Raw genomic sequence first — 17,695 nt, forward strand, 5'->3', positions numbered from 1 at the left:
TTCAAGGGCCACTGATATTTGGTTGTTTTTCCATTTTAATGAATGACATCACTATACCCATAGATCCTTGAGGAATGTCACTTGTCAATGCCTCAGGAGCATGGTTCAACAGTTACATTTCAACTCAGAATGCATTTTTAAATAGTAATTAATCCGTTGATCTTGAATTCCATTCCTGGAATTAATCCATTCTGAACGTTAAAGGGGAGTTGGCAAGCGATTGAGTAGGAACTGGGACAACGTTATTTTAGAGAACTTACTCAGACAGGTTATCAGTCCTATCCAAATTCCATCACGACACGTCTTGTACGCTGAAGGGGGATCAATGTTGTAGTAGTTCTGGCAGATATATTGAACTGATTCTCCACTTCTGTAGCGGTCTCTACTGCCGTTTGTGTCTCCGTTAATGAGATGTGGAGGTGGTCCACAGAAATCCTTGGGCTCTAGGAAGACATGATTATAAAAGGTTATAAAAGTACTAGTGATGAAATGTACCAAGCTGCTATTGTCCCAGTAATAATAGTATTCCAGAACTTTCCTGCCTTTTTCTAAAATCCTTTTTTGCTACTTTTTTGTGTGTTTTGGAGATAATTGTAAATCTACTTTAAACAACTTGATTGTTCCATTTCCCAATGTGTTAAATCACTAAAAATACAATTTACCTTCACAAATTGGAAAGGAGTGACTCCACTGTCCATTGGTTGAGCAGACGACCTCTGATTCCCCCTTCAGAACGTGTCTAGAGTTGCTGCACTCAAACTGCAGCCTGTGTCCATACTTCATGGTGGTGTTGTTTTGGGGAATTCCTATCATGTTCACATTCTCAATCTTCTCTGCAGCTTCACAAGTCACATCTATTATGGAGGGAAAAAATAGATCAATCCCAAAATTGCTGTTTTGAACATTTGCAAACCTGATGTAACGTTTGAAGGTACATGTTGTCGATAAAATATTTGCTTAGTTTTGGCTAAAGTGAAATGTTTACCTTCACAGGTTGGGAAACGGTTGTTCCACATCCCCCCTGCGGCGCACACTACCTGTGGGTTTCCCTTCAGCTGGTGTGCTGGGTTGGGGCAGCTGAACTTGAGCTCATGACCGTACTTTATAACACCATCATCATCTGGCAGACCGCTCACAACCACCCGTCCATCTGTAGCCTCGGGGACACAACTCACCACTACGGAGAAAGATCATATTGCAGGGTGTTGTACAGTCTATAACTTCATGAACCCTCTGAGTTACAGTGTAATGTGCATTGTAAAAAGTAAGGTGTTATGCTATATTTACTATAATAAAGCAATAAGTCCTGAGAAAAATGGCCAATAAATATGGCTAATATACTACGGCTAAGGGCTGTTCCTAGACTCAATGTAGCACGGCGTGCCTGGATACAGCTATTAGCAGTGGTATATTGGCCATATACCAAAACCCCTGACAAAACCCCTTTTTGCAATTAAAAACTGGTTACAACATTCGAACAGTGAAATGTTTTTTGGGGGGGTCATACCCATGTTAAACGGTATTATATACCACGGCCTTAAGCATATCAGCATCCAGGAGCCAAACTACCCAGTTTATAATATCCAATGAATACATGGTTACCTTCACATATGGGCAGGTGGTTGCTCCATCCTGCCACCATACAGGTTCTGATGTCCATTTTGCTCACCATCTGATAACTACAGACATAATTATGTGATTAGGTGCTATTATGATGTCTGTGACCTCATAAGCCATGTTCCAAATTCAACCCCATACAAGATGGGCTGGATTCAGCCCCATACCAGACAGCCTGCATTCAGTCCCATACTAGACAGGCTGCATTCAGCCCCATACTAGACAGGCTGGATTCAGCCCCATACTAGACAGCCTGAATTCAACCCCATACTAGACAGCCTGGATTCAGCCGCATACTAGACAAGCTGGATTCAGCCCCATACTAGACAGCCTGAATTCAACCCCATACTCGACGGGCTGGATTCATCCCCATACTAGACAGGCTTGGATTCAGCCTCATACAAGACAGAATGGATTCAGCCCCATACTAGGCAGGCTGGCATCAGTCACATACTAGGAAGGCTGGATTCAGCCTCATACTAGACATGCTGGATTCAACCCCATTCTAGACAGGCTGGATTCAGCCCCATACTAGACAGGCTGGATTCGGCCCCATACTAGACGATTGGATTCAGCCCCATACTAGACAGACTGGATTCAGCCCCATACAAGAAAGGCTAGATTCAGCCCCATACTAGACAGGCTGGATTCAGCCCATACTAGACAAGATGGATTCAGCCCCATACAAGAAAGGCTGGATTCAGCACTATACTAGACAGGCTGGATTCAGCCCCATACTAGGCAGGCTGGATTCGGCCCCATACTAGACAGCCTGGATTCAGTCCATTTAAGACAGGCTGGATTTGTCCCATACTAGAATTGCTGGATTCAGCCCATACTAGACAGAACGGATTCAGCACCATACTCTGCAGGCTGGATTCAGCCCCATAATAGACAAGATTGATTCAGACCCATACCAGACGGACTGGATTCAACCCCATACACGAAAGGCTGGATTCAGCACTATACTAGACAGGCTGGATTCAGCCCCATACTAGACAGGCTGGATTCAACCCCAAACTTGACAGGCTGGATTCAGCCAATTTAAGACAGGCTGGATTTGTCCCATACTAGAATTGCTGGATTCAGCCCATACTAGGCAGGCTGGATTCAACCCCATTCTAGACAGGCTGGATTCGGCCCCATACTAGACGGTTGGATTCAGCTCCATACTAGACAGGCTGGATTCAGCCAATTTAAGACAGGCTGGATTCAGCCAATGTAAGACAGGCTGGATTTGTCCCATACTAGAATTGCTGGATTCAGACCCATACTAGAAAGGCTGGATTCAGCACTATACTAGGCAGGCTAGATTCAGCCCCATACTAGACAGGCTAGATTCAGCCCATACTAGTCAAGATGGATTCAGCCCCATACAAGAAAGGCTGGATTCAGCACTATACTAGGCAGGCTGGATTCAGCACTATACTAGGCAGGCTGGATTCAGCCCCATACAAGAAAGGCTGGATTCAGCACTATACTAGGCAGGCTGGATTCAGCACTATACTAGGCAGGCTGGATTCAGCACTATACTAGGCAGGCTGGATTCAGCACTATACTAGGCAGGCTGGATTCAGCACTATACTAGGCAGGCTGGATTCAGCCCCATACGAGACAGGTTGGATTCAACCCCATTCTAGACAGGCTGGATTTATTATTTTTTTTACCTTTATTTAACCAGGCAAGTCAGTTAAGAACATATTCTTATTTTCAATGACGGCCTGAGAACAGTGGGTTAACTGCCTGTTCAGGGGCAGAATGACAGATTTGTACCTTGTCAGCTCGGGGGTTTGAACTCGCAACCTTCCGGTTACTAGTCCAACGCTCTAACCACTAGGCTACGCTGCCACCCCATACTAGACGGGCTGGATTAAACCCCATATGAGACAGGTTGGATTCAACCCCATTCTAGACAGGCTGGATTCAGCCAATTTAAGACAGGCTGGATTTGTCCCATACTAGAATTGCTGGATTCAGCCCATACTAGTTAGGCTGGATTCAGCCCATACTGGACAAGATGGATTCAGACCCATACTAGGCAGGCTGGATTCAACCCCATACTAGACAGGCTGGGATTCAACCCCATTCTAGACAGGCTGGATTCGGCCCCATACTAGACAGGCTGGGATTCAACCCCATTCTAGACAGGCTGGATTCGGCCCCATACTAGACAGCCTGGATTCAGCCCCATACCAGACTGGCTGGATTCGGCCCCATACTAGACAGGCTGGATTCAGCCAATTTAAGACAGGCTGGATTTGTCCCATACTAGAATTGCTGGATTCAGCCCATACTAGGCAGGCTGGATTCAACCCCATAATAGACAAGATGGATTCAGACCCATACTAGACGGACTGGATTCAGCCCCATACAAGAAAGGCTGGATTCAGCACTATACTAGACAGGCTGGATTCAGCACTATACTAGGCAGGCTGCATTCAGCCCCATACGAGAAAGGTTGGATTCAACCCCATTCTAGACAGCCTGAATTCAACCCCATACCAAACAGCCTGGATTCAGCCCCATACTAGACAAGCTGGATTCAACCCCATACTCGACGGGCTGGATTCATCCCCATACTAGACAGGCTGGATTCAGCCTCAACCAAGACAGAATGGATTCAGCCCCATACTAGGCAGGCTGGCATCAGTCACATACTAGGCAGGCTGGATTCAACCCCATTCTAGACAGGCTGGATTCGGCCCCATACGAGACAGGTTGGATTCAACCCCATTCTAGACAGGCTGGATTCGGCCCCATACTAGACGGGCTGGATTCAGCTCCATACTAGACAGGCTGGATTCAGCTCCATACTAGACAGGCTGGATTCAGCTCCATACTAGACAGGCTGGATTCAGCCCCATACAAGAAAGGCTGGATTCAGCACTATACTAGACAGGCTGGATTCAGCCCCAGACAAGACAGGCTGGATTCAGCACTATTCTAGGCAGGCTGGATTCAGCCCCATACTAGACAGGCTGGATTCAACCCCAAACTTGACAGGCTGGATTTGTCCCATACTAGAATTGCTGGATTCAACCCCATTCTAGACAGGCTGGATTCGGCCCCATACGAGACAGGTTGGATTCAACCCCATACTAGAATTGCTGGATTCAGCCCATACTAGGCAGGCTGGATTCAGCCCATACTAGACAGGCTGGATTCAGCCTCATACAAGACAGGCTGGATTCAGCCCCATACAAGGCAGGCTGGATTCAGCCCCAGACCAGACGGGCTGGATTCAGTCCCAGACAAGACAGGCTGGATTTGGCCCCATACTTGGCAGGCTGGATTTAACCACATACCAGACAGACTGGATTCAGTCCATTTAAGACAGGCTGGATTTGTCCCATACTAGAATTGCTGGATTCAGCCCATACTAGACAGAACGGATTCAGCACCATACTCGGCAGGCTGGATTCAGCCCCATACTAGAAAGTCTGGAAACAGCCCCATTTAAGACAGGCTGGATTCAGCCCCATAATAGACAAGATTGATTCAGCACTATACTGGACAGGCTGGATTCAGCCCTATACTGAACAGGCTGGATTCAGCACTATACTGGACAGGATGGATTCAGCCCCATACAAGACAGGCTGGATTCAACCCCATTCTAGACAGGCTGGATTCAGCCCCATAGAAGGCAAGAATAATTAATCCCCAAACTAGACAGGCTGGATTCAACCCCATACGAGACAGGTTGGATTCAACCCCATTCTAGACAGGCTGGATTCAACCCCATTCTAGACAGGCTGTATTCAGCCCCATGCAGACAGGCTGGATTCAGCCCCATACTAGACAGGCTGGATTCAGCCCCATACTAGACAGGCTGGATTCAACCCCATACTAGACAGGCTGGATTCAACCCCATACGAGACAGGCTCGATTTAACCCCATACTAGACAGGCTGGATTCAACCCCATACTAGACAGGCTGGATTCAGCCCCATACTAGGCAGGCTGGAGTCAGCCCATTTAAGACAGGCTGGATTTGTCCCATACTAGAATTGCTGGATTCAGCCCATACTCGACAGGCTGGATTCAACCCCACACAAGACAGGCTGGATTCAGCCCCATACTAGACAGGCTGGATTCAGCCCCATACTAGACAGGCTGGGTTCATCCCCACACTAGACAGGCTGTATTTAGCCCCAAACTTGACAGGATGGATTCAGCCCCACACTAGACAGGATTGATTCAGCCCCACACTAGACAGGATGGATTCAGCCCAATACTAGACAGGCTGGATTCAACCCCATACTAGACAGGCTGGATTCAGCCTCATAGAAGGCAGGAATAATTAATCCCCATACTAGACGGGCTGGATTCAACCCCATACTAGACAGGCTAGATTCAGCCCAATACTTGACAGGCTGGATTCAGCCTCATACAAGACAGGCTGGATTCAGCCCCATACTAGACAGGCTGGATTCAGCCCCATACTAGACAGGCTGGGTTCATCCCCACACTAGACAGGCTGGATTTTGCTCCAAACTAGACAGGATGGATTCAGCCCCAAACAAGTTAGGCTAGATTCAGCTCAATACTAGACAGGCTGGATTAAGCCCCATACAAGGCAGTCCAGATTCAGCCCAATACTTGACAGGCTGGAATCAGCCCCATACTAGACAGGCTGGATTCAGCCCCATACTAGACAGGCTGGATTCAGCCCCATACAAGGCAGGCTAGATTCAGCCCCATTCAAGACAGGCTGGATTCAGCACATTTAAGATTCAGCCCCATACTCGACGGGCTGGATCCAGCCCCATTTAAGACAGGCTGGATTCAACCCCATACCAGACAGGCTGGATTCAGCCCATTTAAGACAGGCTGGATTCAGCCCATACTTGACAGGCTGGATTCAACCCCATACTAGACAGACTGGATTCAGCCCATTTAAGACAGGCTAGAATCAGCACATTTACGAAATATTGGATTCAACCCATTATAGACAGGCTGGATTCAGCCCATTCGAGACAGGATGGATTCAGCCCCATACTAGACGGGTTGGATTCAGCCCCATTTAAAACAGGCTGGATTCAACCCCATACTAGATGGGCTGGATTAAACCTTATACTAGGCAGACTAGATTCAGCACATACTAGACAGGCTGGATTCAGTACATTTAAGACAGGCTGGATTCACTCCATACTAGATGGGCTGGATTCATCCCCATTTAAGACAGGCTGGATTCGCCACATACTAGACAGGCTGGATTCAGCCCCATACTAGACAGGCTGGATTCAGCACATACAAGAAAGGCTGGATTCAGCCCCATACTAGACAGGCTGGATTTAGCCACATACTAGACAGGCTGAATTTAGCCCCATTCTAGACAGGATGGATTCAGTACAATACTTAACAGGATGGACTCAGCCCAATACTAGGCAGGCTGGATTCAGACCAAACTAGACGGGCTGGATTCATCCCCATTTAAGACAGGCTGGATTCAGCCCATACTTGACAGGCTGGATTCAACCCCATACTAGACAGGATTGATTCAGCCCCATACTAGACGGGTTGGATTCAGCCCCATTTAAAACAGGCTGGATTCAACCCCATACTCGATGGGCTTGATTAAACCTTCTACTAGGCAGACTAGATTCAGCACATACTAGACAGGCTGGATTCAGCACATTTAAGACAGGCTGGATTCACTCCATACTAGACGGGCTGGATTTAGCCACATACTAGACAGGCTGGATTTAGCCCCATTCTAGACAGGATGGATTCAGTACAATACTAGACAGGATGGACTCAGCCCAATACTAGGCAGGCTGGATTCAAACCATACTAGACGGGCTGGATTCATCCCCATTTAAGACAGGCTGGATTCAGCCACATACTAGACAGGATGGATTCAGCCACATTCAAGACAGTTTGATTCAGGACCATACCAGACATGCTGGATTCAGCGCCATACTAGACAGGCTGGATTCAGCCCCATACTAGACAGGCTGGATTCAGCCCCATACTAGACAGGCTGGATTCAGCCCCATACTAGACGGGCTGGATTCAGCCCCATACTAGACAGGCTGGATTCAGCCCCATACTAGACAGGCTGGATTCAGCCCCATACTAGACAGGCTGGATTCAGCCCCATACTAGACGGGCTGGATTCAGCCCCATACTAGACAGGCTGGATTCAGCCCCATACTAGACGGGCTGGATTCAGCCCCATACTAGACAGGCTGGATTCAGCCCCATACTAGACGGGCTGGATTCAGCCTCATACTTGACAGGCTTGATTCAGTTCCATACTAGACAGGCTGGATTCAGCACATTTAAGACAGGCTGGATTCACTCCATACTAGACGGGCTGGATTTAGCCACATACTAGACAGGCTGGATTTAGCCCCATTCTAGACAGGATGGATTCAGTACAATACTAGACAGGATGGACTCAGCCCAATACTAGGCAGGCTGGATTGGAAGGACAGAGAGCTATTGGGGTGGGGGCTATTATTTGAATCATTTATCATAAATAAAAAAAAGAACTTGCCCGTCATTGCAAGTGTATTTGATAGTGGCTCCAAAGACAAAGTCATTTCCAATGTGGATGCTGTAGTGGCCATTGGCAGTTTCATCAGGGAGCTCACATGGTTTAGCTAGATGTCAGGAAACCACAGGAAAACAAGATCATGATACAGTTTGTAAGAAAGTGATATGTTAACAGATATTTTAGAGTGTTTAACTAAGCTATTATGGGCTTATGCTAATCATAACTGCAACTATAGCTATTTTGTTGAGGAAAAATGAACATACTAGCACTGATAATGTTGGGTTCTCACTTAGCTATCTTAAATGGATAGTTTGGGATTTTGGCAGTGAGGCCCATTATCTACTTCCCCTCATTGACAAAATCCCCAACTATCTCTTTAAGATAAATGCACTAACTATAAGTCGCTCTAGATAAGAACAGGTGCTTAAATGACTAAAATGTCAAATGTATAACAACAATATTGAATCTATAACATTGAAAGAAATACTCACGCTTGCATTTCCCCTGACGGACCACCACCCACTTATTCTTCTTACACTGATAACTTATTCTGCCTGCTGGTACAAAGCCAAAGTTGCAGGAAAAAAGGACAATGTCGTCCTCTTTGTACTCGTTTTTGATGCTTTCCTCAGTGACGCTGGCATCGGGCACATTTGGTAGAGGTCCACTGCACACTGACAGAGGAGCAGAGGAAAAACCTTTAGACAAACAGAGAGCTTGGCACTACAAAGTTCTATGTTGTTATTGACACAGCCTTGTTCTGTTCAGTGTTCTCTACCTATATAGTACTCTAAATACTCTAATTTGCTGACACCATTCAAACCGATGAGGGTTTGGAGTTTTAAAACCAATTATCTCAGAATCTTAGCAGATAGAACCTTCACATTCCAAGCACTGATCATCACACAGCTCTATTACAGTAGTTTAGTACAAATATGTTTCAGTTCTGTGACATTATCGGATCTGTATCAATACAACATTAAATCATGATAGATATTATTAGAAATTATGAGATTAATCTGCAGTGGAATAAGTTAGAGATGAATTGGTCTTACACATGAGTTGGAGACGAGCATTAAAACCTTTTAAAGGCACATTTTGCAAAATTAGCAGTGTGGAACTAAGGGTGATGAAAAATTTATAAAACATGCAGTATACTTTTTCTACACATTTTTCTACACATTCCTGATCCTGGCCATTGCCACCTGTATTAGCAGACTGACAAAGCACCCCCCCCCCCATGGACAAGAAATTTCCCTAAAGCTAAATTATTGGCAATAATAGGAAACGTGAGTACATCGATTATGTTTACTCACTTTGTCTAGTCAGAGTCTTACAGAGCAACTGGTGAATACTAACACAATGTGGGCACTGCAAGCATGTGAGAATGTGAAGGAAAACACATCCTTACCAGTCTGAGCTGATGAAGCATCCACATTCACCCATACCACCAGACACAGCAGAGTCAGAGATGATTTCATGTTGATCAAATGGTAGATGTAGTAAAAATGGAAGCAGTAGCACATAAATAAACAGTGTCTATCCCAAAGTTAATGTTTGTCTACAGAGTTCCAGCCCCCAGGGAGCAGTGAAGAGAACCACTGTCCAGGGGGACTGACCCAAAATACTGGAAAACTCCAATACATGGAATTTAATCAAACCTTCACTGCATTAAAAACACAGTTCTTGTGAAAATACCCAATGTAGGAACTGTGTTGGTTCAGTCTATTAATAAGGACAGAAAACAACTCATTTTAATTTGAATGATTTTAATTTGTAGTATTTTTAAGACCACTATATTAGATATCAGAATAAATAACTTGTGTTCTCGGTCTTCCACTATTGTTCAGCTACATGAGATAGAGACATTTCTACAGTAATCTGATGTGCTTAAATTAAGAGCTAAATAAGCATTGAGTGGTACAGGAATCACTGTAGTTAGAATGTGGATAAGATCAAAACCTGGACTAACATAACCCTTACTGTACATAAACCTTGTTCACTGTATATTGACATGGCTAATGTTTGTTCCAGCAAGCAAGTGCCTCCTTTTCCAGTCAAGCCATGTTTTCTAGGGGCAAAAGGGGAGGGACACAATCTATTTCTGCACCTTGGGAGTATGTCTGTACTGCCATGGCTCACCTTAGCCCCATATTAGCCAGCCAACTTGACGAACCATACATAAAACATGACATTAAACGTTTTCTTGCATATGAGATTTGAAGGACAATATTCCTGCTTAAATGATCAGGATGCCAGCAACAGGAAGGAACCCGTAATCAAGGGAATATGTGATGATGATGCAGTTGAACATCACAAGTTTTCTTATAAATATTGTCTGGTTGCTAAGATATTGGGGGGAAAATCCTTTATGTGTCTTTATATTGAACTTTGAGATTCATTCCCACACCACTAACGTTAGAAAGCTTGGTGTTGTGTGTGTGTGTGATAATTTTATTCCATTGAACAATTAAAATAATCAAGAGGAGATTAGTAAATATGAACCAGCAGCACTTTATTTCATGTTGGACAATCATGAAAAACCATACATTTATTCAGACAATGAATCTGAAAATATGTTGAGCAAACTATTGACAGGGGTTATTCATTGACATGTTTGCCCAACAAGCCAGTGGCCATCTCTTTGCGTAAGACGAAGCCACTATTGGCAATGAGGCAAGTTCATGACCCCGTTTACACACTGCTGACGAAAATCAACGCTACCTGGGCTAAGTCTAAGATGACCAGTACACTTAAAAGTGGTATGATCTCCATGTGTGGAATAGAGTTTAGTTTGATCTTCCGGAGGATATTTAAATTGAATGTTCTGTGTGTTCATCATCTCTTCATCCACAGTGCAGGGTTCTGAAACGAGAAGATTGTACAGGAATCAGTGTGTGAACGTGTCCTTCAAGGGCCAAAGATATTTAGTTGTTTTTCATTTTAATAAACGACATCCCTATACCCATAGATCCTTGAGGAATATTACTTGTCAATGCCTCAGGAGCATGGTTCAACAGTTACCTTTCAATTCTAGATGCATTTTAAAATAATAATCAATTGAACTTGAATTCCATTCCATTCCCGATCGTTAAATTATACACAGGCAGTTAGAAAAGCCAAGGCTAGCTTTTTCAAGCAGAAATTTGCTTCCTGCAACACTAACTCAAAAAAAGTTCTGGGACACTGTAAAGTCCATGGAGAATAAGAACACCTCCTCCCAGCTGCCCAGTGCTCTGAAGATAGGAAACACTGTCACCACTGATAAATCCACTATAATTGAGAATTTCCATAAGCATTTTTCTACGGCTGGCCATGCTTTCAACTTGGCTACTCCTACCCCGGTCAACAGCACTGCACCCCCCAAAGCAATTCGCCCAAGCCTTCCCCATTTCTCCTTCTCCCAAATCCAGTCAGCTGATGTTCTGAAAGTGCTGCAAAATCTGGACCCCTACAAATCAGCTGGGCTAGACAATCTGGACCCTTTCTTTCTAAAATGATCTGCCGAAATAGTTGCCACCACTATTACTAGCCTGTTCAACCTCTCTTTCTGAGATTCCCAAAGATTGGAAAGATTCCCAAAGATTGGAAAGCAGCTGCGGTCATCCCCCTCTTCAAAGGGGGGGGACACTCTTGACCCAAACTGCTACAGACCTATATCTATCCTACCCTGCCTTTCTAAGGTCTTCAAAAGCCAAGTCAACAAACAGATTACCAACCATTTCGAATCTCACCATACCTTCTCTGCTATGCAATCTGGGTTCAGAGCTGGTCAATGGTGCACCTCAGCCACGCTCAAGGTCCTAAACGATATCTTAACCGCCATCGATAAGAAACATTACTGTACAGCCGTATTCATTGATCTGGCCAAGGCTTTCGACTCTGTCAATCACCACATCCTCATCGGCAGACTCGACAGCCTTGGTTTCTCAAATGATTGCCTCGCCAGGTTCACCAACTACTTCTCTGATAGAGTTCAGTGTGTCAAATCGGAGGGTCTGCTGTCCGGACCTCTGGCAGTCTCTATGGGGGTGCCACAGGGTTCAATTCTTGGACCGACTCTCTTCTCTGTGTACATCAATGATGTCGCTCTTGCTGCTGGTGAGTCTCTGATCCACCTCTACGCAGACGACACCATTCTGTATACTTCTGGCCCTTCTTTGGACACTGTGTTAACAACCCTCCAGGCAAGCTTCAATGCCATACAACTCTACTTCCGTGGCCTCCAATTGCTCTTAAATACAAGTAAAACTAAATGCATGCTCTTCAAGCGATCGCTGCCTGCACCTGCCCGCCTGTCCAACATCACTACTCTGGGCGGCTCTGACTTAGAATACGTGGACAACTACAAATAGCTAGGTGTCTGGTTAAACTGTAAACTCTCCTTCCAGACCCACATCAAACATCTCCAATCCAAAGTTAAATCTAGAATTTGCTTCCTATTTCACAACAAAGCATCCTTCACTCATGCTGCCAAACATACCCTTGTAAAACTGACCATCCTACCAATCCTCGACTTCGGTGATGTCATTTACAAAATAGCCTCCAATACCCTACTCAACAAATTGGATGCAGTCTATCACAGTGCAATCTCCGTTTTGTCACCAAAGCCCCATATACTACCCACCATTGTGACCTGTGCGCTCTCGTTGGCTGGCCCTCGCTTCATACTCGTCGCCAAACCCACTGACTCCATGTCATCTACAAGACCCTGCTAGGTAAAGTCCCCCCCTTATCTCAGCTCGCTGGTCACCATAGCATCAACCACCTCTAGCACGCGCTCCAGCAGGTATATCTCTCTAGTCACCCCCAAAACCAATTCTTTCTTTGGCCGCCTCTCCTTCCAGTTCTCTGCTGCCAATGACTGGAACGAACTACAAAAATCTCTGAAACTGGAAACACTTATCTCCCTCATTAGCTTTAAGCACCAACTGTCAGAGCAGCTCACAGATTACTGCACCTGTACATAGCCCACCTATAATTTAGCCCAAACAACTACCTCTTTCCCTACTGTATTTATTTTATTGATTTATTTTTCTCCTTTGCACCCCATTATTTTTATTTCTACTTTGCACATTCTTCCACTGCAAATCTACCATTCCAGTGTTTTACTTGCTATATTGAATTTACTTTGCCACCATGGCCTTTTTTGCCCTTATTTCACCTCACATGCTCACATCATATATAGACTTGTTTATACTGTATTATTGACTGTATGTTTGTTTTACTCCATGTGTAACACTGTGTCGTTGTTTGTTTCGAACTACTTTGCTTTTTCTTGGCCAGGTCGCAATTGTAAATGAGAACTTGTTCTCAACTTGCCTACCTGGTTAAATAAAGGTGAAATAAAAAAATAAAAAAATAAATAAAGGGGAGTTAGCAAGCGAGACTGGGCCAATGTTTTTTTAGATGGCTACTTACTCAGGCAGGTCATCGATCCTTTCCAGATCCCATCACGACACGTCTTGTACGCTGAAGGGGGATCAAGGATGTAGTAGTTCTGGCAGACATATTGAACTGATTCTCCATTTCTGTAGCTTTCTCTGGTACCGCCGTTTGTGTCTCCGTTCATGAGATGTGGAGGTGGTCCACAGAAATCCTTGGGCTCTAGGAAGACATGAGTGAGGTTATAAAAGTACCTTTACTAGTCCTGTATTCAGGGATGGTCCTGGCCATTGCTTCCTGTATTAGTGGACCGATACAGACGTTTGTATGTTCATACCATTGTGGTCACATGTGAGAAAGTGAAGGGAAACACATCCTTACCAGTCTGAGCTGATGAAGCATCCACATTCACCCATACCACCAGACACAGCAGAGTCAGAGATGATTTCATGTTGATGAAATGGTAGATGCAGTAAAAATGGAAGGAGTAGAACATAAATAAACAGTTAATGTTAATGTTTGTCTACAGAGTTCCAGCCCCCAGGGAGCAGTGAAGAGTGGGGGACTGATCCAAAATGCTGAAATACTCAAACATATTGATTTCAATCTATTGCAGTAGAATCACAGGAAATATCACACAGTTCTTGAGATAATGATCAATATAAAGACTTTGGGTGGTGGAAGTGCGCTCCAAATACAGTAATAAGACTGCTGTGTCATCACCTCTAGCAATGGGCTAATTATTCTAGTCGTTAGCACATTGGGCCACTAACTGAAAGGTTGCTGGATCAATTCCCAGAGCAATCTGTCATCCTGCCCCTGAACAAGGCAGTTAACCCACTGTTCCCCGGTAGGCCGTCATTTTAAATAAGAATTTGTTCTTAACTGACTTGCCTGATTCAATTTAAAAAAATTGAAGATTTTTTTTCTGGTAACTACCTTCAAATGAATCAATTATTAATAGGTTATAATTGTCTAATTACCATATGTTCATGTAAATTCCTGGTACTTTCTGTACTTTAAAATACAGTCCTACAGACTTACCTTGGCACTCGATTGTCTTACTCCACTCTCCGTTCTTGCAAGTTGCTTTTCCTCTTGAGCCTGTGTTTGGGCCGCTAAGGCATCCATAATCTATTTTGTCCCCATTTTCATATCTCTCTCGGTCAGGAATCAGCAGCATTCTGGTGTCTGCACCCTCAGGTTTACTACAGTAATCTGCAAGTGAAGCACAGACATGGACAAATACCCTCCTCCATACACTCTTTTGGCTCCTCCATTTCCACCACATCTTGTAAAAACAGTGTAACGTGTTACTCTGTGTGGAAATATCAATCCAATTGCAAGGTTCGACAGTAAAGCTTGTACATGACAAGTGAAAATCAAAATAGTCGGGCAAGCAAAATATAGACTTAAGTTGTTCGAATGGAAGTTTAAAAAAAATAATAATAACATCAAACAATTACTCAGATCAGAATTGAATAAAAGTGTCCTCCGGATGTGATGTGTTCTCACAATTTGGGGCGGCAACATAGCCTAGTGGGTAGAGCGTTGGACTAGTAACAAGGTAAAAATCCATTGTTCTGCCCCTGAACAAGGCAGTTAACCCACTGTTCCTTGGTAGTCATTGAAAATAAGAATTTGTTCTTAACTGACTAACTTAGTTAAAAAAAAGGTCTCAGCAGAGCACAACAAAATATAATGATTGTAATTGCATTGAGAGCCACAAGCAGTTTTTCAATCACATTTTTGTACACTACATTCGGAAAGTATTCAGACCCCTTGACTTTTTCCATATTTGTTAAGTTACAGCCTTATTCTAAAATGTAATCCTTTTTTTTATTCCCTCATCAATCTACACACAATACCCCATAATTACAAAGCAAAAACAGTTTTTTAGACATTTTTGAAAATGTATTTAAAAAAGAAACATAAGTATCATAATTACATTATTATTCAGACACTTTACTCAGAACTTTGTAGAAGCGCCTCTGGCAGCGATTACAGCATCAAGTTTTCTTGGGTAGGACGCTACAAGCTTGGCACACCTGTATTTGGGGAGTTTCTCTCATTCTTCTTGTCGCTGCACAGCTATTTGCAGGTCTCTCCGTCTTTACCTCAATCCTGACTAGTTTCTCAGTCCCTGCCGCTGAAAAACATCCCCACAGCTTGATGCCATCCTATGCTTCACCGTAGGGATAGTGCCAGGTTTCCTCAAGATGTGACGCTTGGTATTCAGTCCAAAGAGTTCAATCTTGGTTTCATCAGACCACAGAATCTTGTTTCTCATGGTCTGAAAGTCCTTTAGGTGCCTTGTCCTTCTGGAAAGTTCTCCCATCTCCACAGATGAAGTTTGGAGCTCTGTCAGACTGACCATCGGGTTCTTGGTCACTTCCCAGACCAAGGCCCTTCTACCCCGATTACTCAGTTTAGCCGGGCGGCCAGCTCTAAGAAGAGTCTTGGTCTTTCCAAACATCTTCCACTTAATAATGTGGAGGCTAATGTATTCTTGGGGAGCTTCAATGTTCGAGACATTTTTTGATACCCTTCCCCAGATCTGTGCCTCGACACAATCCTGTCTAAGATCTCTACGGACACACGTCTTGGATTTTGCTCTGACATGCACTGTCAACAGTGGGACCTTATTTAGAAAGGTGTGCCTTTCCAAATCATGTACAATAAATGTAATTTACCACAGATGGACTCCAATCAAGTTGTAGAAACATCTCAATGATGATCAATGGAAAAAGGATTTTGAGTCTCATATGTAAGTAAGGTATTTATGTTTTTAACAAATGTTCCCAAATTTCTAGAAATCTCTTATCACTTTGTCATTGTGCGGTATTGCATGTAGATTTATTTATTTAATCCATTTTAGAATAAGGCTGTAACGTAACAAAATGTGGAAAAATTCAATGGGTATGAATACTTTCTGAATGCACTGTTGTGTACTTAGTGAGTTATTTGCTCAGTTTTAGCTATTATTTTGTCTGCAAACAGGTTTCTTACGGGCATGAAACGTCAAGGGGGATGTTGCTCCAGGAGAGAGAGCAACATTCAATATGTCATTGAGGGAAAAGCTGTTTTTAAAACAATTATTTTTAAAGCGAGTGGAGTTCCAGCTTTCTGTGAGTTTAGCACATATTCTCAACATTAAATAATAAGGAAATGCTACCGCTTTACAAACAGAGAATGTAATTGAGATGATGCACAAGTGGAACGGAGTGGAGCGTGCTGTTTGTAGTGAATATATACTCTATATAGGTCTACCAACGGACAGGTTTTGTTGGACATTACATTCACTGTTAGATCAATTACATTGCTATCGAGTTAGCCACCACTAACATTGAGTGGCTGCTGCCAACACACTGTCATTGACACTGACCCAACTCCAGCCATTTTAATAATGGGAATTGATGGGAAATGATGTAAATATATCACTAGCCACTTTAAACAATGCTACCTTATATAATGTTACTTACCCTACATTATTCATCTCATATGCATATGTATATACTGTACTCTACAACATCGACTGCATCCTTATGTAACACATGTATCACTAGCCACTTTAACTATGCCACTTTGTTTACTTTGTCTACACACTCATCTCATATGTATATACTGTACTCGATACCATCTACTGTATGCTGCTCTGTACCATCACTCATTCATATATCCTTATGTACATGTTCCTTATCCCCTTACACTGTGTATAAGACAGTAGTTTTGGAATTGTTAGTTAGATTACTTGTTGGTTATCACTGCATTGTCGGAACTAGAAGCACAAGCATTTCGCTACACTCGCATTAACATCTGCTAACCATGTGTATGTGACAAATAAAATTTGATTTGATTTGATTTGATTTGTATAATATTACCCAGCTCTAGAGAGATGGTATTCTACAGTTTTGTCTCATTCTCTGTATGGTAATAATAATGATACTAATGTATTTCATTTTGTAAAATCATACAACACAATTTGGACTTGAGCTTTCACACAAGTCAAAAATCTGTCTTACTTTTCCAAAGGACAAGTTGGTAATAAAGTTAATGTCAAGCCCTGAAATGTAGTAAACGCAATAATCACTTCAATGTTTACAGTACTATAGTAATGTCATAGACATTAAACACACAAGAAGAAAGAGCATCCCCACCCCTGTTTTGGTTAAAAGCTGAGGGATGAAATGTT

At 43.5% G+C, this 17,695-nt stretch overlaps 1 protein-coding gene across 1 annotated transcript in view; it reads right to left on the minus strand.

Annotated features, from left to right (window-relative positions):
• Window positions 1-17,695, minus strand: part of LOC123996461 (complement factor H-like) — a 29,825-nt gene that overhangs the window by 439 nt on the left and 11,691 nt on the right. The window contains exons 3-13 of the mRNA XM_046299830.1: window positions 14,548-14,721; window positions 13,885-13,893; window positions 13,540-13,725; window positions 10,782-10,983; window positions 9,530-9,666; window positions 8,610-8,792; window positions 8,119-8,224; window positions 1,603-1,679; window positions 986-1,177; window positions 663-854; window positions 261-443 (exon numbers count right to left, since the gene is read on the minus strand). Coding sequence (XP_046155786.1) covers window positions 261-443; window positions 663-854; window positions 986-1,177; window positions 1,603-1,679; window positions 8,119-8,224; window positions 8,610-8,792; window positions 9,530-9,666; window positions 10,782-10,983; window positions 13,540-13,725; window positions 13,885-13,893; window positions 14,548-14,721 — 1,641 coding nt within the window. The remainder of the gene's footprint in view (window positions 1-260; window positions 444-662; window positions 855-985; window positions 1,178-1,602; window positions 1,680-8,118; window positions 8,225-8,609; window positions 8,793-9,529; window positions 9,667-10,781; window positions 10,984-13,539; window positions 13,726-13,884; window positions 13,894-14,547; window positions 14,722-17,695) is intronic.

This window comes from Oncorhynchus gorbuscha, linkage group LG15, assembly GCF_021184085.1.
Source record: "Oncorhynchus gorbuscha isolate QuinsamMale2020 ecotype Even-year linkage group LG15, OgorEven_v1.0, whole genome shotgun sequence".
NCBI lineage: Eukaryota > Metazoa > Chordata > Actinopteri > Salmoniformes > Salmonidae > Oncorhynchus > Oncorhynchus gorbuscha.